General features: G+C 38.5%; 1 protein-coding gene across 2 annotated transcripts in view; it reads right to left on the reverse strand.

Moving 5' to 3' along the window:
• Nucleotides 1-5,241: 5,241 nt before the first annotated feature.
• LOC142384784 (solute carrier family 23 member 2) overlaps nt 5,242-25,967 on the reverse strand; it is a 53,859-nt gene continuing 33,133 nt past the window's right edge. For both annotated transcript variants that reach the window (XM_075471091.1, XM_075471090.1), the window contains 5 exons: nt 22,422-22,675; nt 16,425-16,589; nt 14,447-14,555; nt 6,617-6,712; nt 5,242-6,526 (listed from right to left, as the gene is read on the reverse strand). In XM_075471091.1, the coding sequence (XP_075327206.1) occupies nt 6,342-6,526; nt 6,617-6,712; nt 14,447-14,555; nt 16,425-16,589; nt 22,422-22,675 (809 nt within the window). In that variant the 3' untranslated portion in view covers nt 5,242-6,341. The remainder of the gene's footprint in view (nt 6,527-6,616; nt 6,713-14,446; nt 14,556-16,424; nt 16,590-22,421; nt 22,676-25,967) is intronic.

Consider the following 25,967-nt stretch of genomic DNA (forward strand, 5'->3'; position numbering starts at 1 on the left):
CGTCCAGTTGTCATTTCAGGAAAAAAGGTGCTGTACGAGTGTCTGTGTGAATGAGAAACGTATGCAAAGTTGATTGTAGGACCTAGACAGGATTAAAAAGGTGCTAATTAAAGCAATACTATGTAACATTTCTACCGTAAAATAACAGCTTGAAAATAATTGTGCGGCTAGAATGAGTTTTAATATCTCCTATGCCCTTCGGGGGTCTGAGTTGGAAAAACTGCGCTATGTAACTTTGCTGGACCGGCCCGGGAGCTGAGCGGAAGTACTTCGACTTGCTTTCTGGCACACCTACCGCAAAAACAAATAGACCCCTCTCACGCTCCCAGGTACATTTGATTACTCTTACCTTCTCGGTCGACATAGCTTGCACCTTCTGACTCCTCGCTGGTTCATCAACAAACGTGAAACGTGAAAGGGAAAGGGTGTTGTATTTACGACAGTGTAACCGTACATTACCTCCAAGCCTGTATGGGGAGCTTCATAGTGGGCTTTTTGAGAAGTTACATTGTATTGCTTTAAGTATGGGGAATTCACCATTTATTTACTTTCTACTTTATGGATCCATAATTTACACAATGAGCAACAAGCTCTGTTAAAGCTGTCAAGATGTGGACCTCAAACTCACAAACTTTTGGTTTTTGGTTTAAACTTGGTTTAATCTCATAAAAACAAGACACATTAGAAAGACTTCCATAAATACCAAATGAGATTTAAACTTTTGACCTTCATGATGTGCCTTATCATAAGAGTCTTCTTAGCTGAATTTGACTCTTTTCCAACATAGAAATAAGACATTTTTGCTAACTCATGTTTTTGTAAGTATTTGAGCTATTTTAACAATAACTGTCAAAATACAACTTGTGGTTAGTCTTTATGATGCTCAAGGAAGTCTATGACTTTATACTCTAAAAGGACATTGTGTAAAACAAAAATCAAGTTATATACATGAAATAAATTAATTGTGAAATCATGGTTTAGTAATGATACGCATAAAAAGTCTTTTGTTTATTGTATGGTGATGCTGCGTAATTGAATGGTAGCTAATATCTCCTTACTCCTGATGTCCATTGGGATGGACATTAAACTTTGAAAAAAATCTTATAATTGAATGATGTGAGATATTTTCAAAATAACTTGAAAAACTACTACTTGACCTTGTAAAATAATTCTGAGATCAACTGTACTTGGCTAGCATACATATAAATTAATATTTTTTTAAGGAAAAATGTACCTCTCTCGAGCTTAGGAGCTTGTCTTGTCTAATGTCTGAGCTCTCTCAGATCAAGTTAAAAGTCATAACTGCATTGTGATTGGACAATCAAGAACCAATCAGTAAGAAGCATTATTCACATATTTTTTAGCCATCCATCCATTATCTACCGCTTCTCCGAGGATCGGGTCGCGGGGGCAGCAGCTTGAGCAGAGAAACCCAGACGTCCCTGTCTTTTTGTCTATCCTAATGGACACCAGGTCTGAAGGGGTTAAGGCATTTGAAAAAGTACAGAGAAGCTAATCTTGATTGTAGGATAAAAGGATGAACTGTAGATCTTAATCTAAAGGAATAGGTTTGAAAAAATATTTATATCAGTGAGAGGTGAAGACAAAACACCAATCAAATGTTGACTTCAAAGTTGTTCTTTTTATGTCAAAACAAGCAGGCATACATATACCTGTGTAGCATAGAAACCACATATACAGTGGGATATCCACCCTCCTGTTGTGAAGCTCGCTTAGCTCCAATGCCTAAACCTCACCTTAACCACTTCCACAAGAAACCTAATCTTAGCATTTACGTTAACCCAATTAACCTTCCCCTCAGTCATTATCCAGAGTGTAAAACAGGAGAGCACAATGTGTGGCACTCAGAATTACACATACTGTACCTCTGCTAAACACATTTCTTTCTCAGTAAATTTAAAACATTTTTATATTTGCCAAAAAGAATCATCAAAAGCACAGTTGCAAACTGAATTATTATTTTTTTTCATAAAGTGTTCCACAGAACCACCCCTTTTAATGTGCAATCACAGAAACTAACAGTAAATAAGTGAACCACACTTAATATGTAGGTTTATCTAATACCAGAATGATTAATTGAGAATGTTTTGTACCCCCAGGAGTATTTGGCCTTACAAAAATGTGAAGCACCCTCACGTTTATTTTACTTTACCACATTGGGCAGGAATCTGGGGTGTTACATTTTTTTTTCAATACAGTTTTGAAGGGTGATCAGATCAGTTGAATTCAGCCAGAGTATATTATGGCATTATATTACTGCAGTGAAATTATATGCCCTTTACAAAATGAGTCAGGATGTTGACTACTGATAAACATTGGCTACTTCTCCTAAAAAAGTTTAGCATAACTAAAAGATGAGAGAGAGAAATTCAAATTATGATGTGCTAAGATATACACACTCTAGATTCATGATGATGTAATAATTCCAAATCGACAACATCATCATTATTATTAGTAGTAGTATCGGTATTATTATTATTACACATGCCAATTAACCTTGTGTTTTGAATATCAGGCCAATATCTCAGCATTTTCCTGAATTAGTGCAAATGTTTTTAAAATGACTTTTTTCACATGTAATTAATAAAGGATTTAAGTTATTATAACTGCTAAAAGATGATTTTAAAGATTAAAAACCAAAAAAACACAGACAAAAACAACTCTTGGCTAAGCCATTTTTTAGATAAATGCGGAGACATAAACATTTTTACATCTTGGTGTTGGTGTTATGTAACAAGGTGTTATGATTTTTGCCATTCAAACTCTTTCAGGGGAGAAAAAAAAAGTAGCAAAAGTAGATCAGAATAAAAGTAGCAGATATCCTGCAGCTTTGATGCTTGGACTTCTTTTTTTTTGTTTTAACCCCTTGTCCTGTCCAGCATTATAGCAGCAGAATTGTAATCTGAATACCGTTTATGCCAAACACATTTGCTATGCCAAGGGAAGCTTTATGAATGTAAAGCTCCCCTTGATGTCCATCAACTCCTAATTTTTATTTATTTATTTTTGTTACAATACTTAACATGTGATAGTGCCGAACCGGACCGGGGGACAGAGAGAGAGGGAGAGCGAAGAAAGGGGAAAAAAAGGAACAGAAATATGAAGAGAAAACATAGAAAACAATGAAAAATTAAACAACCAGCTGCTACACCTGTAAAAACAAAACTGAAGACAATCCACGGCTTTTGTGGGGAATCCAGCCTTAGAGGCACCAGGAGCACCTGTAAGCAGACAAGCAGAGAACAAACACACAAACAAACAAACAAAAAAACACAAGCAGCAGCAATCTCACATAATACAACTGTGGATACAGATGACCATAAAACACAGAACAGCACAACAACTGCTTAGCAAGCATGTTACTGAGCTAATGAGTGTGTGTGTGTGTGTGAGAGAGTGTGTGTGTGTGCATGAACATGCAATACACATAGATGGTCCCACATAATAACCATGCTTAAATATCAGTGTATAGGGCCACAATCCCCCCCCCCCATCAATCAGAAGCAGGCCGAGAGGGCCCCCAGACCCAGGCCACCAACAGCCCCCAAGGAGCAAAGAACCCGAGAAGCCCACCATAAGGACAACCACGCATCCCCCCAGAAGACAGCAGAGGAAGCCCCTGGACAGAGCCCCCACAAGCATCGGGCAGAGGCCCCCCGGCGACCAGAGGTGGCAGCATACAAGCCCCGCCACCCAGTCATGGGCCGTGAGTCAGGCGCATTTGGCGCCCCAGGCGCCCAGACAGCCAAGCGCAGTGGGCCAGCGCACGCCCCAGTGCCCCTGGGCAAGCGCCCCGGGAGTCAAGACGCGCCCACAGGTGGGTGAGGCCGCGAGCTGCGGGGAGAGGACAGCAAGACCCAGACCCAGTCACCCCATAAATCATATAAGAAAGAAAAAAAACACAACAAAAAAAGTTAATAATAAAAAAGAGTAAATAAATAAATAAATAAAAATAAAATAACACATCCACCCACACTCGCACAGCACATGCATCCATCCCCCCAGCCACCACAGACCCCGAACCAGCAGGACAACTCCTCCTCTTGGCCCCCCCCGCCCCAGGCAGCAACCAGGCAACAGGGGTGCGGGAAGACCCCTCCTCGCACCTCTGGCTCTTTTGTATTCCCTAAAAGTGAGCATTTAAAATTGAGGGGCATGGTCATGGTGCTTGGACTTCTAATGATTGATTACCAGAAACTGATATTAACAGATATATGCAGGTATAATAAAAAAAGAGCTGTATTTATGATGATCTTGTTAATTTTCTACTCATGCAGTTATAATGTACCGCAGTAATACATACACTTTCAATTTATGTATACACATCATTATGATAGATTACTGGTAGAAATTTTGTCAGTAAAGATTGGAAAATAGTTAATAATGAAATAATCACTTTTTAAGCGTGGGTAAATTTTTTCAGTTAGGATGGTGCACTACTCAAAGTGAGGAAAGGAAGATGTGAGGACTGAGGGACTGGTGCCAAAGAAATGATGATAAGGTAATCAGCAATCATTAAATGTGATGCACTATTTATCTTGAGGACAAAAATGCCAAGTAACTGAACTGAATTTAATCAGATTTAATTAAAAATTTCATAAATCATTAAAATGTAAATCATTTTGCTTCATAATTTTTGCATAATCGACAGATACTAGTCATTAGTCACTGTAAAAAATAAAAAAGTCATTCGTTTTCTGCGTAACTTTCTTTGTTGCAGCAGAGCGAAAGAAGCCTCTGACTGAACACACTTCGTTCTTTGATCACCATGTTATGTAAAGGATGGGCAGTACAGTATTATTATTGTATCATATTCAGTCATGCAGATTTTGACATCCTTGTAAAATCATTTCATAAAGTTAATTATGAAGTAATGAGTGACATTCAGAATTATATATTTCGATTTAGATGCACAAAAGCAGTCATTTCGTTTTGAATAATTAGTGATGGATGAGTTTTAACTGATTTTGTGCCATTCAGCTGCTGGGTCACACATAAGCAGGAACTGTTCATGACGAAAGTGATCATGGTTGATTTAAAAATATTCATGAGTCACAATCATTAACATGTGACTTCTTACAACTGTTATCATTATTTACTGTATAATATCAAAACATTAACAAATCATTAGCTCATAGATAAAATTTAGTTACCTGGCTATCATATATATCTTATTGTAAAGTGTTACGCCTCAAGTTAAAATGAGTTTGGGACAATTGATAAAATCCTTAAATAAATTCAGAATTTATTTTCTATTTAGGACAGTTTAGGACTGTTAAGGAATGGTACAGAAAAAAAAGTAAAATAACACAATATACATTTTTAAAAGTAAAAACAGTTTTCAAATTGTCTAGTCTTTACATCCATACAGTGATGACACAAGACAAGGTGAAGCATACTACATGAAGAACATTTAAAACATTAATGACAACATTCAGTTTTAGATAAAAGTTTTAGATTAAACATATTGGTTTAATAAAAACGGTTAATCGTCCTCTTCTACAAGTTACTGTTGTTGATGAGGTAGTGATGATCCCAAAGCAAATGGATGGGTTACACTCTTAACACCTGAAAGGTTAATGGATTTTGATAAAGACACGTTTCATTTCTACATAAAAGGTAAATGGTTAAAGACCCCAAAAAGTGGCCATTTTAAACAGAAGTAAAATATAAAGAAAGAATACGTTTAGTTCAAACTGACATGGATCATCTTGAAAACCTTTTTCATAAGTCAGCATCACTACTCTTGAGCTCTTATTCATGACTGATGTTTCTGCTCCTTGCTTGCTCCAGTAAGTAAAGTAGAGCATGTGGAGAGGGTTATTGCAGAAAGAGCAGCTTAACTTTGTTCAGAGTTTAATCTTTTACTATGAACAAAACACATACATTTATACATTCAATACAAATTTAGATCTTTTATATGAATATATGAGTGTCTTTATTTTTTATTCCTTACAAGTTTTATATTACAAATTACACAGAGGGTCTGACCAGTCCCACATCTGCATCCCTAGTTTTGATTTACACTGACAGGTTTAAGCTAACGCTTTAATCATCATAAACAGAAATTAAATGGTTTAGATTTTGTTTTATAAAACCTGCATGTATGAGATTGTGGTAGAAAACACAACTACCGAAGGTTTCATGATTAAAAACAATGTAAAAGCAATAGAATAACACTGTGCACTGTTCATGTTTATGTGAAATGTGTTTACCTTTGAATAAATGCCAATTTCTGAAATTAATTTTCTTTCTCTTTAAGGCTCAGTGTTTTAGGCTTTCAAGCTAGCATCAATGTTACCCAGGAAGTTACCACCTTATTACTTGGATGCCCCCTCCTTTGTGGTCTTGTAAGAAGGGAGGAAGGGCAGATATTGGAAACATTTAAATCTTTTTAAGAAACCGTTGCAGAATGGGATATCATAACAGGATAGGTCACATGAGCTTTTGCTTTGCACTTGCACCTTATCCTGCCAGCTCTTGATGCCCCTCTCTTTGTCAGTACCTGAAAATTAAAAAGAATACATTTTTTTTTTATTTGGCTGATAATAACTTATATAACTCACTGCTTTTATTTGATTGACCTTTTTCATACCTGGAATGGTGTTATCCAGGATGAATCCAAAAAATCCACCGATGAACATATGGGTGGTGAAGAGCACAACAATCACTTGATCCAGCTCTTTTATTCCTTCAACCGGAGAACAAAATAATAAAGTAAATTGTTACCCTTAAGCAGATTGTGAAACTACATTAAAACAAGTGAAAGAGTGAAGAGAAAAGAAATATAGTCTCACTGACAAGCAACAGCAATTGGTTAATGACTGACTGTTAATCACGTTAAACAATATAGCAGCCATGCGTTTGTGGGACTGATCTCATACCTGTGCTTTTTTTTCTGGTTGACCCAGAGCTCTGTTTGTCAAACCCTGTGGGAATGTCTGTCCCGCTTGTATTTTTGCCGTGTCAAACTTTAGTCCTTATTGTTTTTTCTTTAAATCGACCTAGTTTTTCGGTTTCCCTTTTTGTGTAATGTACATATTGTACTATGGTCCCTTTTTCATGAACGATATGTCATCTTGCGCAGGTATAGAATGTATATCCTGGCTGGCAGCTAAAATGTTTCTTTGTGGTGCATTGATGCGGGTTTTGTTGGTTCAGATACTGGTAATGTGAAGAGAAAGCATGGGGCCCGCGTTGCCACTGGTTAACAACCTTGGGCCCTTTTATATATCAAAACAGATGCAATATCAGTTGCCGATATTATGATCTTATATGTGCTACATAATCTTTATAACTAAATTAGCATATAGATGAATATTTCTTAAATTTTAGAGCTATATACCCATATACAACAGCTTTAATTATTTTCCATTGCCACTAAGTGCTACCTCACTACAACTAGGCCATAGGCATCCTTTTGCAGTTGTCTGTGGATTATCTAACAAATGCAATAGAAAGGAAATTTCTTCCACATCTCGAAACGTTGGTGGAGAGCAAATCTAGTTATAGTTAGCTACAAGCTAGTTAGCTTGTATAACATGAGGTTTGTTGATGATGAATTAAAGTAACCCTAGAGGTTTGAAGTTTGTGCACCTTAAAAATATGTTCTCTTCACTTGTTTTGAAGTAAAGTGTCCTTTATTTTGCACATCATTCATTTTCATAACTTTGGTTTCTCGCCCGGCACCACACTGTCAGTTACAATCAGTTGACATTTTTATGGGCTTTTAATGGCATCTTTGTGACCTCTTCAACATGACAACAAATTCATATTTGTACATGCGCAGGGCTCACATAAAAATGAGTTTTTATGAAATTGGTATTCCATAACACATCTGGAGGAGAAGCCAAAGAGCAAAGGAAATTCCTTAATTTACGTACTCCTTTAGTTACTTTAAGTAATGTAATGTGATCACTTTATTTAACTGTTTATCGATCTTGTGATGAACTGTGTGGACATGTCTAGGACATGTCTAAATACTTTTCAAATGAGGAAATATTTTTATATAAGAAAGTAAATGTAAGTAAATTTGGTGGAGTATTTGGTGCGGTATACAGATTCAAAGTTTCTGGACCTAGCCAAGAGAAATGCAGGAAAAACAGTGTGTCTTTTATTCATTAAAATGTTATAATTGGCTCTATTTAATAAACTTTGCTATCATTACATGTAATTAGATTTAATTATTGCTTCTGGAACTTAAGAACTTGATTTTAGTGAACTAGTTATCCAATGGACATAGATATGTAAAATATCTAAAGAGTTCCACTTTAAGGTTTTAAAAAAAAATGTTAAAGCTCCATGACCTTAAGGGATTTTACTTTCTGGCAGAATTGTCAGTAGGGATTTAATTTATGAGGATTTTAACCCAGTTGATGTTTAAAGCAATGATGACCCTTTTGGAAAATGTATCTCAATTGCATGGAACAAATTGCAAACCTCACAGGGAGAGGTTTTTATTGGAACAGGAATTTTAGGTAATGGTAAAAATTAAAGGTAATTTTTCAATTCAGAAAGGGCCACAAACAAAATTCAATTCATTTCCATAGTATTGGCGCAGGCATTAATCTCGAAGACGCATGTCTCAGGCCTTGTGAAAACAACTAAATCCAGCTCCATGGATAAATAAAACCAGAAGAAAGTGAGGTAAGAAAGTTCTTTGTATCTTGGATGAACTGAAGTTTGAACCTTTAGTCTTCCTCATGCTACAATATAGTTGTTCACGAAACATTTTATACAGGAAGTGGATGATTGGAAAGGATAAGGGTAGCATACAAGAGCCAACTATGCCGGGGGTTTTCATTTAGCTATGTGGAGAATCAAATGACAGAAATGGGAAAGTTGTGATAGTTGTCCTGAAGGTATCTATAGGTCTAGCCTGGGCGAAAGCCGACTGTTGACTCCGTCAAACAGTCTGGAAAACCCCAAGAGGAATCCGTTTCCATGGAGGGTGGGACCTTACTCAGCAACTTAAATTCATTGGAGTTCCCTTAACCAATCAGTAATGTTTAGAAAGGACGTAGGTTATGCGCCGAGGTTCATGCTTACTCTCGCGAGGCTCTAGCCCACGAATCACGCTTCCCACATCCGCTTTCATTATACCGGTACCATTTGATAAATCAAACTTTTCCCAAAGCCAGTTGGAAGGAGAGCTACGACATCCTTGCCACTAACAAAATTGACGAGGTATTCCTCTTGCTCTTGTTTTAATTGTGCAATGCTCTCCAGAGTTGAGACAACTTCATGGATAGCTTCTAGCGTTCTTCCGTCGCCATGTTTATTTCCGCTGCGGTTGAACTACAATTATATGGACTACAATGGACTCCGCGCGTGAGTTCTGCGTCACCACTCGCAACTGTTTGCTGATTGGCAATTGGGATTTGGCCAGACTATGTGCGGAGCCAAAATCTTTGGGCGGAAGTACGTAGGATGGCGTCGCCAGGCTACTATAGGACCACTGGAGTCAAACATTACAAACATGAAGGTTGCTTAGTGGCAGAGCAGCACCATTTGTAATCACCACACCACTGTGACGCCAATTTCCAAAGCCAGAGTTGGCCTTTCATGTGGCGTGTGTGACCACCAGCACATGGGTGAAGACAGAGAGCCATTGAATATGTGAATGCCTGCATGTCCGATGCCCTGCTTTCATAATGCTCCTCAGGCAATAAACTGCCTAATGAAGTTGTATTGAATTGAATCAAGAACTGCAAACAGCACTGACGTAGTTTTACTCTGAACACACTTTTGTTCAAATGACCCATCCCTACACACACACACACACACACACACACACACACACACACACACACATGCATTTCCTCCCCAAAGAGGCAGCAGTCAAAAGTTCAAGGTACCCATAAGCTGACAATAAGTCCAACAGCCTGTACATGTAAGAATGTCTGGATGAGCCACAGTTTGTTTACAAAGAGCGCTGATAGGCATGCTCTTGTCTGGAGATATCAGCTGAGTGTTGAGGCTGGAGAAAGACTCTGGGGCAGGAGTGCTTTATCTGATCTGGGCAGATTACAGCCACTGACATGGGGGCAAGCCAAGAGGATTGGAGGTAAGCAGCCTAGACCTGAGGAAACCAGACAAGCCCTGATGCCCAGTGTTGAACTATGGATTAGAACTTTCCTGGGAGACACTAGCATCACATGACTTATAGGATCATGGTCTTATGTCTACAGAGAAGAGCTGTTTAATCGTGAGGATTGCTCTTTTGATGGTGCCTTCATGGGAGGCGGCCACAAAGAATCTCTGCAGCTAAAGTGTCATCAAAAGAAGAGAACCATCAGCTGAGGGCCTGTCATTGATCTCTGATCGATCCTACTCGATTTAGATTGTGTAGTTTCACTCACTGGATTAATTTTTCATGATTGGATTAGTGTAATTGGGTCCTACCTGTTGTGCATGAATGCATAAATGTATTATGTTTATGTAAAGTAGGAGATCATTTCAAGTACTTCACTTTAGCATGTAAATACCGTTCCATTTTCTTTCACTAAAATTCATTCTTCCACTTTCCTGTTCTCGCTATCCGACCAAACAGCAGTGACACAAGTGAGTCCACAACTGCAGCCAATTTTACACACTGGTACACATAAACAACCCAGAGGTACAAGTAAACCAGGATTTAGCCTGGATTCAATCATATGCATTGGTTACAATGTTGCCCCTTTTTACTCTATGTGGCATGCAGTTGATGGTTTCACAATACTGCAGATATTCATACTGCATAGCAGGCCAGTTTGTGAATACAAAACATACAAAAAGCAAACGAGTTATGAGTCAGATGAACTTCTGCTCATACATTTCTTCATACAAAATGAAGAAAAAACATAAACAGTAAAAATTCTTCTTTATCTTGTGATTAAAACAAAAAGAAATAGAAAGAAAAAAAAACACATACTCAAACACATATTCGTGTGTGTTTTATTGCGTCTATGCCTCCATCCCCACCCCCCCACACAGACCCATGCTAACACACCTCGTCCTCCAAGCATTTAAGAAATTCTCAAGAATGGAAGAGCCCCAACAGTTCCTCCTGCAGGCTGAACTGCTTCCTACATCAACCCAGATGACTTGGCACAACCAACTGAGCTTCAAATTGAATGCCATTTTCTGTCCTTGGAAGAGGAAAGAAAACAAACAATCGAACAAACAAAAAAATCTGACTTGATCAGGTAAGACAATTAAAAAAAACTGTCCTTGCCACTTAAAAATCTAGGCTAAAGACTGAAGGTAAAGTGTTTGCCATCTGGGCTTGAGGGATTTGGGAACACCTTGTTCTTAGGAGCTTATGCTGGCAAAACTGCTGCCAACTTCTCAGGCATAATCTGCAGGTGGAAGCACTGCAGGACCACACAGCTTCACACCTTTCTGATATAATTCACCGATTCTATCTTTGATTCATCAAAAGCAAAGGTGAGGGTTCTTCGGTGCATCAGGCACGAAAATGTCATGGGAGACATATCCTAATAATTGGACCCCTATAAATGTCATTCAGGCATCCCAGTCTTGACTGCTGCTAGATAAAATCATACAATATGTCATAAAGAATAAAGCTACACTATAAGACCTGATGTGGGAACAGGTGATAAACAAATCATATTTCAGTACAATCAGTGTACTCTCCCAGAGAGCCACTCTTACCAATTTTCTACTTGTCAGTTTGCGCTCACTGATGCATGATTAAAAAAAAAAAGTTCTGTATCCTGAAAAGCTTATACGTGTTACCATTGCGTGTGTTTAATAACTATAAAAACAAACAGTAGCTCAAAGGACATACCATGTTATGTAATACATAGATTCCAGAGGTCCGTTTCACGAAGCAGGTTTAGTGAAAACTCTGAGTTTATTAACACTGAAATGGGGGAAACTCTGAGTTTTCCGTTTCACAAAGGGAGGTAACTCAAATCAGAGAAAGAGGGGTAACTCTAGCCTGTTTCACAAAGAGAGGTAACTTAACCTCTCGGTCAATTACCGTAGTAACATACTCTATGAACCTAACCTGGTCGGGACCAGGTTAGGTTCAAGAAACCTCGAGTTTCTCTCCGTCTCCTCCCTCTTTCAGCCACACACGCAATTTCATTTCCTCATTCTTTCAGTGAGCAGATCGAGTTCTTCTACTTCTAGAAGTCCATTAGGCACAGGAGGAGGCGACTTTTTTCACGAACATGACTTGTCCTTTTGACAACGATCCCATGGATGAAGGTGCAGCATTATTGCGCAGAGAAATAAATATTCGTTGGGAGATGTTTATCAGACTGCGAATAGATGTTTTTGCATTTACAGACAATTATCTTTTTGAGCGGCACCATCAGAATTTTATTGGGACAAAAGTAAAAAAAGACGAATAAATATTTGTATGAATAGGCTTAAAAAAGATATATATAGGCCTATTATATTTTATAAAGGCACTCGTTTCTTGGGGGTGGACTCCCTCCAGGGATTCCCTCAGCCACTGGCCTTCCTTTAGAGGTGGCGGTGCTGGGCACCACCCGTTTTACGGGCATCTGCCTTCTTTCTGTTGGCTGAGTAGAAGTCTGTGTTAGTGTAAATAGGCTTGATTATTTAACAGAACGTGATAAAGATGAGAATACATTTATGTGTGTGAAAACAGCATTATGTTGGCGATAAAATAACTGCACAGTCAAATAGCCACTTAATATTTACTTTACAGTGTAAAACACGATCAAAATGAGGTACCTCCATGCCGAGGTCTCACCTGTTTGAACAATGTTTTTATATTTCATCTTAAACTGATGCCAAGTGCGTCGACGTCACTTCTGGGAGCTGGGAGCTTCAAAGTAAGATGAGGGTTGATCTACTACTGTAGACAACAAAGCAAGGCTGCTCAATTTCTCCATTATTAAAATAAATTCACAACTCTACAACATAAAAATTCATGTAGAATATAGCATATAGGCCTACTTTGTTGTCAATTTATGTAGCTTAGAGCGCAAGTTTACTTTTATTTTCCATTTTTTTTCTTCTTCCTCGTCGAATTTCTGTCGTCATCTGGTATAAGTGATACAATTGGCTATGAATCGCGCGCAAAGCAGCATGGGGAGAACCTGACGTCATTTGATAGACATTCGTAGCGCCCAATAAACGGCTCTAGGCATTCGTAAACCACGCCTCAAATACGAGAAAATGCACACCTAGTTCCCAGACCACCATCTCATCGAGATTGTGGACGCGTCAGCCAGGTTACTTCTCCCCCGCGGGATTGCACCTAAATGAAATAAATAAATGGGCTACCATTCAAGCAGTTTCCCCTGTAATATTATTGTGATTGCAAAGGACTACATTTAAACTTACACTTTTGCTGCTGCAGCGGTGTTGCACTTATTTCTAAAAACGTATTGAAACTCGTCGTATGAGCGCATTAAGATTTCCAATTCGAGGTTGGTGAAAAACGTAGCCCCTCCTCTTCCCCGTTGCCATGGTGACTCGTCGAATCGAGGCTCCATTGATGCTGGCTTTTTAAAGTTGTGGCGCACACGCAAAACTCAAGGTGAAACTACTCTTCCAGTCAGTCACAGAATAGATTTTAAAAGCCTGCTGATGGTTTACAAATCCCAGAACGGTTTAGAGCCAAAATACATCTGTGATATGTTCAGAGAATATAAACCTAGCAGAGCTCTTAGATCCCAGGATTCAGGTCAGCTGGTCCAGTCCGGAGTCCAGAGTAAACACATAGAAGCAGCATTTAGCTGCTATGCTGCAAACAAGTGGAACAAACTGCCAGTGGAGATTAAACTTTCACCAAATGTAGACATTTTTAAATCAAGGTTAAAGACATTTATTTTCTCATGTGTCTATGCATGAAATCTGCACGTTATCTTTTAATTTATCAAGACTGTTGCTTGTTTTTAATCATTTTAATTTCATTTTAATTATTTTCTTTATTCCTTTTTATATTTTTCATGTATTGTTAATGCTTCTTCCACTCCCTGCTGCAATGCTTTTATTCTATGCAGAGCAATTTGAATTGTTTTGTACATAAAATGTGCTATGCAAATAAATTTGACTTGACTCAATGTCTGCCGTCACAATGAGCAACAAGCTAGTTTGCCAGTCTTCTGTTCCATGATTTGTCAATTCAGCTGTCATTTCAAAGAGACCTGTCACTGTATTACTATTGTGATACCATCTGTAATGCCACAGAGGGCACCAATCAAATAGCTTAACAGATTTCGTAGTCTTCATACATAGCAACACAGAGATGGACAAATTCCGAAAGGATGACAAATGAGTTGAACAATTTAAGGGGGTTATTTCTTTAGAAACATTTGATTTTGTTCAAATTTGTAACATGCATAGGAGACAACTTATAGGTCAGAGAGCACTGATAAATACCTTCATTTATGTACATTTATATAAAAGACCTAATGATGAGTGTCCGTATTAAAATCACCTGTGTCAATGATGCCAGGGTTGGAGTGAAACCATGAAGGTAATACAAGACCACTGAAGGTGGAGAAGCCGAGGATGAGGAGGTTGCGAGAAGAGTTAAGATCAACATACTGGAGAGAGAGAAGAGGACAGAGATGTGATAGAAATTGTTGAAATTGGTTTATTGACTCTCAGATGCCAGACATTAATTTGTTGATCTGTCTCAACTGGTTGCCATCTCTGTTTTGGAACTTATTTAAATGTGATTAGAAATAATCTGGAAATTAAAAAAAAGATCCACATTAATTTGATCATGACGGTTTTATAAAGGCCAGTGTGGGGTCAAGCCAGGCTATTGATGGGTTCTAAGAGGTTGATCGAATTGCAAAAAAGCACGATTTTTTTTTCTGCCTCTCTACACAAAATGGCCAAGATTCTATATATCGGATGAGAATATATACATGCATATGCAGTTACACACTAACACACACACACACACACACACCCACACACACACACACACACACACTAAAACTTGTCCCACTTTTGACTTTGTGTCTGTTCCATTTGCTTTAAGCTCTTGTGTATTTTTCCATCGGTTTCTATGAAAAACTGAAACATAATACTGGAATTTTCTGTCCACACACTAAGTTTGAGCACTTTGTCATTTCAGCTTTGTACTACGTAGTATGGACTAAACTGTAACTCCCTCAAGATTTTTGACTGACTGAGACTCAAGGGAGTTGTGTTTGTTCAGTGGAAACATAATAGTTGTTAGAATACGATGGGAAAAAAACAGTATAACGTTTCAACTTCTACAAAAACTGATAGAAGTTGCTCTTTAAAGGAAAAATACCTTGTAGAGATGGGACTCCCCACCCTAATGAATCATTGAATTCAGTGTTGTACAAGATTTACTTTCTAGCAAATGCTCCCTGCTCTGTGTTTTTGTCCACATAAAAAAAAGCAGCATGAGTCCTTTACACAACAGCCAAACGGGTCCATTCCTGGGCAAATAAATCTTGCTAAAAGTTATCAGTAGTTATTATTGGATATTGGAAAACAATATTCTCCAGTTTCAATTCATTTTTCAGCTCTCATTCTAATGTGTTTTTTGTGGTGAAGGAAAGGCTGACTATCTGGGACTTACTTTGGAAGCCTTCTGTCAAGATCAATAAATCACTTAAGTTTTGTTTAGCAAAGCAAGGACAATATCAACAGCGTAACAATATATTCTAATACTGATCGTTAATCAAAACATCTTGTGGATGGATTATGTCTCACTTGATAGCCTGTTGTTTCCTAAAAACATGGTTAAATCAAAGTAAATTTCAATATTTCATAGAGCACTGATGGTATTTCAAATCCCACCTATTGAGGGCTAGCAAATACCATACTAAATATTTGCTAAATGCATTGTGCCTTTTGCATTAATCTTAAAATGTATTTGTAGCAACTTCCATGCAGACAAGTTGATGAGACAGTTTAAATATAAATACTAAGTGCCATTTAAGACTAACCTGATATGCAACTTTAAATTACATCCATCCACTGCAGCAGTTAATAATTCACTAAAAACTCAACTCAGTAAATCCCAACTTTACATTTTGATGTGACTGACATTAAAAAATCTTGCATGAACTAAAATGGCTTTGGAAATGGATGCACGTTTGTCCTTTGTCAGTGACTGAGGATCTATGCATATGCTAATCTTGCCTATTTACATCTACATCTGCCATGAAATGAGAAGTTAGTGCAAGCTACAAGGAGAAGTTGGCAAGGGGCTAGTGGGGGCTTGTGGCTTTTTTCTTGGGTCTCAGAGAATAGTGGCTTGTGGCCACTAACTTAAACCAGGCCCTTGGCTGGTAGCTAGCAGCAAGCATCCGGTGTCTGCTCACTTGGTTTGGGGAGCAGCCGCTAGCCCCAATTAGCTCCCACATAAATTCTCATCATAGGTTGTGCTAACTTTTGGTTTCTTTGGTTTTTCTTCATGTGTTTACCTGAAGATTAGATATCCCCACGGCTGCAATCATTCCAAACATAACAAGGAACATTCCTCCGATGACGGGGTCTGGAATGGTAATAAAAACTGCTCCAAACTTCCCAAAGATCCCCAGGATAATCATCAGAATTCCAGTCGTCTGGAGGACCAGTCTACTGCCAACCTGGTGTGAAATGAGCATAGGAGCTTGTAAGAAAGTTGATAAAAAAAAAATATTTCTCACCAGGCGATAGTTATTTTCACCAGGACTGTATAGAGGGAAACAAGTGGTTAGGAATAAGTTTCATTATGGACACGTTGAATCACACCGGTTCTGACTTTGAGTCAATCTTCATCAATCAGCCACAACATAAAAAATAATTACATACAGGACTATGAAGTACTGGATGAATGACTGATTAAAAAAGTTTTATTTTCCATCATGAGAACAGCTGAATGTGTGTATTTATCTGTAGAAGAGACAGAAGCAGGAGTCACCCTTGTCACTTTTGTGCTTCCAATCCTGGAAAAACGTCTGCACTACAGCCACTGTATATGTCATATAATAATAGTAATACTGTCAATGATATTAATAACTATTCTGTCATTTAATAACATTTGCAATATGCATATTCTACCATGTACCTTTGCAATATAGCAGTATTTCAACTGACCTGACCAATTAATGCTTGTATGGCCTGCGTTGCAGCAACAAGACACAAGATGGGTCTGAGTTATGGGTGAACTACAGGCTCATGTTCATAAACAGGTCTGATTGTTTGCATCTCTATGCTGATTTGTTCTAGTTAGACTGCTTTTGTCATTATTTAAATGAGCTGGTTGCACCTAGATTTGCAAATCTGCAGTTCGAGGAGCTCCCCCACAGAACTGAATGCAACCATTGGCACAATTTATGATTTACAAGCACACACTTGATTGTCGATATAGTAAATCTGCTACTTTGTGACTTCATGACATTCATGTGAATGTTATCTTTGACCTGTACTAGCTACTTGAACATTGCTGCAGACCACATGTACGCCATCATGGATGGCATTAATAACTGCTGAAGGTGGTGCGACACAGAAAAAAATGTTCAGGAGTGGTTGGAGAAAGAGTTAAAATTGTTGGCCCCACTATACAGCTAACACATTTATATATCCATCTTGTTTTTTATAACATATTAATGTAGTGGAATATAAACACCTTAAAATGTAAAGTCCCTCTTAAGTCCCTCTTTCTTTATTGCTGGCAGTGCTACCCAATACACAGAGACGTATTTTTAAACATGTTGTTCGTTTTTTTCCTCAATTGCTATTCCAGATATTTGGAAAGTCTGTTGTTCAGCCCTGCCAAAATGTGAAGAAAATATGCTGAAAAAACAATGAGTATATATAATGGAAGCTTGCATGTGAAGCAGTGATGTCTCTTCTTTCTGTTACTATTACTAATAATCAACAGATAAAGCCATACTAATGATAGCTGACAGTGAGGGGTGTCTTCCAGCTTTGATATATTCACCACAGTATGGTGTACATTATCTATTTCATGGGGTAATAGAACAAAAGCGTGTGGATTTTGTATAACGTTGCACAAAGTAAGATTTTCTAATATAATGTCTAACGGTGCAATACCTACTATCTCTGTGTATCTACATCAGGCCATGTGCCAACAAAAGCCATAAAAAGCTCCAGTGGTATTTAACGATCATCTAAACTCAGCCTCGTCAGTGGCTCAGACAGTTGGAGAACAACAAACAGAAGGTAAAATCAATAAATCAATTAATTATCTGTTACTACTGGCTTTTCCTTATTAATTTATATCACAAGACCAAAATCAAGACAGCGAGAAAAATGATATCTGACACTACTGACTCTGTGTATTGTCTCTGCCTGGAAGGAAAATGCAATACACATCCCTGTCCACTAAAACGAAGAGAGCTGAAGATGATTCAAGCCCTTACGAACTCAGTCGGTACATTGGTGTGAACATATTCAATTCTTCTTGGTACTCAGAAAGCTCTCTTGATAACTTTTCTTTTCTCGCACAGGTCTTGGATTACCTAGCAGCAGACTTATATTACAGAAAAACCCTACATTCAAAGATCATGAGAACTTTGGAATCCAACCATTTTAATAGTTTTTACTTTGAATAATGCACTTTTTATATTTTGGTTCCTGAAATATAAAGTTTTAATTGTTGTGGGATATGCTGCTGACCAGTTGCTGGATATACAGACCAGTGACAAATTAAAAGAAAAACCCTTGACCCTTAGAGTGAGTGAATCTGGTGGCTGTGTATTGTAGTTAATGACATTTGGCTTGTCACCTTCGAGGAAAGGGTTACTGTAAATCGATACAAAGTTGCTTTTGGTGATATAACCTTCGATCTATGTCGAAACAGTTCTATATTGATTTGAATGGTCACTTCCAAACTAAAGATGTTCCCTTTTTATATGGTGAAAGGAGACACTGAAACATTTGATGAGTGTGAAAATGATTTGAGTCACATGAGGTGGCCTTCACTGTCAGTGTGACAGACCTAAGGAGAAACCTATCTGCTGAGGCCATGACCTGAGCTTACCTCCTTATTTATACTTAAAAAAAATGACTTTATCAATCTCTATCATATGAGACTTGAAAGGCAGGCAATGTGTAATATTTAACTTTTTCAAGTCAATTTAAGCTGACATTTATTGTAAAATAGTTGTAATTCATACTACACAAAAGAGTAAAGGCCCTGTCACACTGTTGCGTATGAGAGAAGCGTATGAGGTGCGCATGAAAATTAATAATATAATTTTCATACGCACAAAAAGTCCTTGAAAATAAAGAATGACTAGCGTATGAGTAGCATGAACTGCGCATGCCCAGCGTACGTTTCAACGCGCCTATATCAGCCTTTCCACATTGCTCCATTATTGCAGTAGACGATGCGCTTTCAACATCTCTCGAGACATTCATCTCGATCATGCCTCCCAAGAAGCAATCGTCGTTTGCCCGGGCCCTGGGCCGAGGAAAAGGCAAAAAAACACAAGAATCATTCTCACCCAAACCTGCTGAAATGCCTGATGCACCTGCGGCTGATGAGTTACATGGTTCTGAGCGATCAAGATCCCCAACTCCTCCTCCTGACCGCTCCTGTGAATCGTCGGTTGCCTGCCGCCTCCATCTCCGCCTGTCTTGCGGAGATGGAGGCGGCAGACGGGCGGAGGCTATAAACACGCTAGCTGTACGGTACACCTTCATGCCAACATATGGCAATTTATGTCCAGCGTTCTCGACCTATCAGTAACGTACCTATATCGTACCTCTAGCGTATTCAGCGTATGCTTAGCGTATTAACCATACGCACAAAAGTTTTGAGCATGTTCAAAAATTTATTTCTGCCTCAGCGTATGCCAACGTATGCCAGCGTGCTTGAAACGTATACAACCTATGCCTAACGTTCCCCTGGCGTATGTCAGCGTATACCAGCGTATGAGTGATAATTTTCATACGCAACTCATATGCTTCTCTCATACGCAACAGTGCGAAAGGGCCTTAAGGAGAAAAACAACATTACTCATTAGATCTTCTATAACATTAACGTGGTGGAACTGATGATGGAAGGGCACACTGCATTTTCTACAGGAAGTGACTCTTGCATGTTTCTAACCAGGCCTTTAAAGAGCTGTATGCACTTGCAGGTTTGTTAAATACCAGGACTACTTTAAAGACAGCAGGTTGAATTCCTTCAGGGTGAAGTCACAGAATAGATTTTAAAAGCCTGCTGATGGTTTACAAATCCCAGAACGGTTTAGGCCCAAAATACATCTGTGATATGTTCAGAGAATATAAAGCCAGCAGAGCTTTTAGATCCAAGGACTCAGGTCAGCTGGTCCAGTCCAGAGTCCAGACTAAACATGGAGAAGCAGCATTTAGCTGTTATGCTGAAAATAAGTGGAACAAACTGCCAGTGGAAATTAAACTTTCACCAAATGGAGACATTTTTAAATCCAGGTTAAAAACATTTCTTTTCTCATGTGTCTATGCATGAAATCTGCACAATATCTTTTAATTTATCTGGACTGTTGCTTGTTTTTAAATTAATTTAAATTATTTTATTTGTTTCTCTTTATGTTCTTTTATGTATGTTTAATGCTTCTTCCACTCCCTGCCGCAATGCTTTTATTTTATGCAAAACACTTTGAATTGTTTTGTACATGAAATGTGCTATACAAATAAATTTGATTTGATTTGAAGTAACAGGGAACAGTTAACCTCTCTTCTGCCAGATCTGATTTTTATCTAGCCTTCTCAGGAATGTGTCAAGTGCCCAGAAAAAGCAAAGAGAATATTTGTCCTTCAAAGTGGTTAGTTGCAAAACAAGTTTGGACGCACCCAGTGTGCACAACCTCAACAGTGGCAAACAATAGCAAAGTTGGCAGATGGTGAAGAAAGTTAAATGAGCCAGATGGTGATGTTGGAGACTAAAGAAAATGAGTGAAAAGTATTAGACCTCCATTAATTGTGTGTTTGGAATTAATGGTCTGTGTGTCCTGAATGTGTTGACAAAATCTCAGTAACTTGTTAGCCATAATAAGCTGATGGTTTACCTGGGGTCCGTTTCACAAAGCAGGTTCAACAAACTCAGAGTAGATCAACTCAGAGTTCAGGATTAGACTCAGAGATAGAAAACTCTGAGATTTCTGTTCCAGAAACGCTGATTTGAGTGAGTTTAATCAACTCAGTGTAGTTTCACCTTGAGTTTTGCGCGTGCACCACAACTTTAAAAAGCCAGCCTTAATGGAGCCACGATTCGTCAAGTCACCATGGCAACGGGGAAGAGACGGACTACGTTTTTCATCAACCTCGAATTAGAAATCTTAACGCGCTCATACGGCGAGTTTCAACACGTTTTTAGAAATAAGTGCAACACCGCTGCAGCAGCAAAAGTGTAAGTTTAAATGTAGTCCTTTGCAATCATAATAATATTAGAGGGGAAAACTACTTGAATGGTAGCCCATTCATTTGTTTCATTTAGGTGCAATCCCGCGGGGGGAGAAGCGCAGTTGGCAGCAGTTTAAGATGAAATATAAAAACATTGTTCAAACAGGTGAGACCTCGGCATGGAGGTACCTCATTTGGATCGTGTTTTACACTGTAAAATAAATATTAAGTGGCTATTTGACTGTGCAGTTGTTTTATTCCCAACATAATGCTGTTTTCACACACATAAATGTCTTCTCATCTATATCACGTTCTGTTAAATAATTAAGCCTATTTAAACTAACACAGACTTCTACTGAGCCAACAGAAAGAAGGCAGATGCCCGTAAAACGGGTGGTGCCCAGCACCGCCACCTCTAACGGATGGTCAGTGGCTGAGGGAATCCCTGGAGGGAGTCCACCCCCATGACACAAGTGCCTTTATAAAATATAATAGGCCTATATATATCTTTTTTAAGCCTATTCATACAAATATTTATTTGTCTTTTAGATCTTTTTATTTTGGTCCTAAAAAAAATCTGATGGTACCGCTCAAAAAGATAATTGTCTGTAAATGCGACGAATATTTAATTCTCTGCGCAATAATGCTGCACCTTCATCCATGGGATCGTTGTCAAAAGGACATGCCATGTTAGTGAAAAAAGTCATCTCCTACTATGCCTAATGGACTTCTAGAAGTAGAAGAACTCGATCTGCTGACTGAAAGAATGAGGAAATGAAATGTCATGTGTGGCTGAAAGAAGGCAGAGACAGAAAGAAACTCCTGGTCCCGACCAGGTTAGGTTCATAGAGTCTGTTAATACGGTAACTGACCGAGAGCTTAAGTTACCTCTCTTTGTGAAACAGGCTAGAGTTACTGCTCTTTCTCTGGTTTGAGGTACCTCCCTTTGTGAAACGGAAAACTCAGAGTTTCCCCCATTTCAGTGTTAATAAACTCAGAGTTTTCACTAAACCTGCTTTGTGAAACGGACCTCAGGGCTGTCAGATTTTCACAGAATGCTTCTGCCTCCATGTGGCACTTTGTACCTTGGTAATTCCAAGTGCAGCAATGTTCTGGCTGTAGGACGTGGTGCCGTTCCCCGTTCCCCACAGTGCAGCCAGGATGCAGCCAATGCCCTCCACAGCGATACCTCTGTTGATCGCGTGAGTGGGTGGTGGAGGCGCGCCGGACAAACGAGCACAAGCATAGTAGTCACCAATGGATTCCATGGTAGATGCCAAGACACCTGCCATCATACCCAACACTGAGGACAAACTCACTGTGGGTAAACCCCATTGACCTGTGGAGAGAGCAAAGTTTAAGCTTAATTTATTTTTCATAAAACCTACTTAAGACTTTAGACTTATAATGACTGAATGACTGATCATAGGGAATTATTCACTGAGTCTGGTCTCTCTTTTTTCTTTGGCACAAGTTTCTTGTGTTTACCTTATAGACTGCTCTCAGTTGGAGAGTAATAGGATGCTCCATATTTCATTTTGGCATTTGGCTTGGCAGGCTACTACCATGTGATCAAAGAGTCAAAGAGGGCTGATTGGTGAAATATTAGAGGTGCATGTATTGCATAAACCATAGATATCTGTACACAACCTCCACCATGCTGGCTTTACTGAATCTGTTCTACGGACATCTGAATATATCACACATATCATGCTGCAATTTTATTTTTAAAACATTTCAGACATATTGTAAGACACTCACGTCATGAACCCATCCCAGCAGCCACAGCAAAATAATCTTAACTAAAAAGGTGACTGTGAGAGGTCGCCCTTTAATCTAATTTTAATCAGCAGATGCTCTCTATGCTTCTTTTCGTATTATCCTTCAGTGACTGTCCAAGGGAGCGTCAAGATCTGATTTAGATATGAATAGGTTTGCCAGTGTGAAAATGAAGGAGTTCACAGTTTTTCTCCACAGTGCATTTATGCTGTTCTGCTGGTTGAAAAGTCTAAGCATCTGCGGGTGGGCACACACAATTCGTCCAGCTCAGTGTGAGTGGGCAAGGAATCAGCCAGGAATCATGTCCTAAACAGAAGTCTTTGTCATGTGTTTTTTTAATTATATATCTCGCATGGGAAACATTTATCATTGTCATGTTATGTCAACTATAATTACAGCCCTAGTTTCATCCATGTATACATATTGTTTCATGCATGAATACAAGAGAATGATCATCTTTACACTCCAGGGTGAAAGTACTTGTTTTTATGCACATTGCAGCATGGAAATTCTGCCCTTTGGAAAAAAAAACTTTAATGTTTTTCTCTAATCTTAAGTGACAACTATCTGACAACCAAGCTGTTAACATAGAGCCAGCATGAACTTTAAAATAGGCATAAACAGATGTAAGAATTTTCAAACGGGATAATGTTCAACATGACGGCATCTCTTGATGTCAGCATCTCAGTTCTCTGGGCATTCCAATACCCTGAGTTTCTGTATCATGATGACACAAATACTTGGGTATGGCATCCATTGCTTGAAATCAGCATATTCCAAAGAAGAAAGGACATGTGCTAACACAACAAGTTAAAAAAACAAAAGACAGGTTGTTCCTTTTTCAAAAAATCATTCAGAAATATCATGGGATGTATTTGCCTTGTCTGAAAATTACAAACATGTGCTTCAACTTCGGGGATAGATTAGTAAAATCCTTTTATGACTTTTGTAATCTAAGCTCTTGCAACATTACGTGCGCTGTGTTGTGCAGTTAAATTTTTTGAACATCTTAAAAAGACTGATCATAAATAACTATCTGATATATGTAACATTTCATCCGCACAATGACGGTCCTTAGAGAGTTAATCTCTTTTTCTTTCTAACATTTTTCTCTGCTTAAACCAACAGATCATTGGGGTTCACTCAGTTGTTTTAGTTATAAATGTACTTCATTTGAAACCATTCATGCACAGTAAAACCCATTGCATACAGTAATCAAGTAAGTAAGGAGTGTTTTGGCCTGTTATCATACACTTTATTGGTTTAATTGTCCTGATATTTCCAGTTATAATGTGGGCCTGATATTTGGCTCAAATGTGGATTATGGGGTCAAGGTGACATGTGCAAATAATCAAAGAGTCATACTTTAGAGAATAGAAAACTGACATCAAACTGACCCGGCAAGTGAGTTTTCGAAACTTTACAAATCCATAGATAGTTTTGACAGGCATATGTGTTCAATAATTTTATATATATATATATGAAAAGAAACTTTTACTGACACACCATACCCATATCATTATTACAAGCACTTTGGATCACCTTGTTGCTGAAAAGAGCTATATAAATAAATTTCACTTCACTTCACAAGATAAGAACCCCAACCCTCTAAAATGATGACCATGATTAGTTTTGAAAATGAAACGCTCCCAAAGTTATTGGATTTTCTTAAAACAGCATATGTTCTTTGAACCAATGGAACACCTCTCCACATGCAAATACCCCATGACTTGTTGCCAGCCAAAGTCAACTGTCTGCTCTCAGGTCTCTTGTCCCAACAAAATTACGAAAATCTGCAGTTGAGTAAATTTATCACAATTAGTGCATTGTAGGCTGTCAGTAGCAAATATACTTTAAGTAATGCTGGGTAATTTTCTGTACAGCAACATTTTGGCAGATTACCAAAAATAAGTTGTGCAACCCTAAGTTAAGGTACAGAATGGCCTTGGTTTGTACTCTGTTTTAAAGTTTGTCAAATACCAAAATAAGGGGGACTGGCAGACAAGTAAAATAAAATCTAGGATCAAAGTTTATAACTTCTCTCTGCTTATAAGCCCTGTCTGTGTATGCAATCAGGTTGCACATGGTAACCACTTATATAAGAAAGTTTAATGCCTCAGATAGGCAGAACTCACGTGCGGAGTCCATTGTAGTCCATATAATTGTAGTTCAACCGCAGCGGAAATAAACATGGCGACGGAAGAACGCTAGAAGCTATCCATGAAGTTGTCTCAACTCTGGAGATCATTACACAATTAAAACGAGAGCAAGAGGAATGCCTTGTCAATTTTGTTAGTGGCAAGGATGTCGTAGCTCTCCTTCCAACTGGCTTTGGGAAAAGTTTGATTTATCAAATGGTACCGGTATAATGAAAGCGGATGTGGGAAGCGTGATTCGCGAGCTAGAGCCTCGCGAGAGGAAGCATGAACCTCGGCGCATAACCTACGTCCTTTCTAAACATTATGATTGGTTAAGGGAACTCCGTTACTCTAATGAATTTAAGTTGCTGGGTAAGGTCCCGCCCTCCATGGAAATGGATTCCTCTTGGGTTTTCCCAGACTGTTTGACAGAGTCAACACTCGGCTTTCGCCCAGGCTAAGGCAATCCCATCCCTCACTGAATTCCCTCAGCCCACTGTTCAAGTTGAACCTTTAGAAATGGGATTTTACAATAAAATTGTGTTCTCAAATACATGTGCACATAACAAATTATTGAATATATTAATTTCAATGATGAATTCATGTAAAACTATAGACACCATCCTGTTGAAGAATTAACTTTCCTACTTTCTAGTTGATATTTATTTGGCAAACTTCTAATGTCGCACCAACATAAAACAAATGTTTTTATGG

The sequence above is a fragment of the Odontesthes bonariensis genome, chromosome 7 (genome assembly GCF_027942865.1).
Source record: "Odontesthes bonariensis isolate fOdoBon6 chromosome 7, fOdoBon6.hap1, whole genome shotgun sequence".
Taxonomy (NCBI): Eukaryota; Metazoa; Chordata; class Actinopteri; order Atheriniformes; family Atherinopsidae; genus Odontesthes; species Odontesthes bonariensis.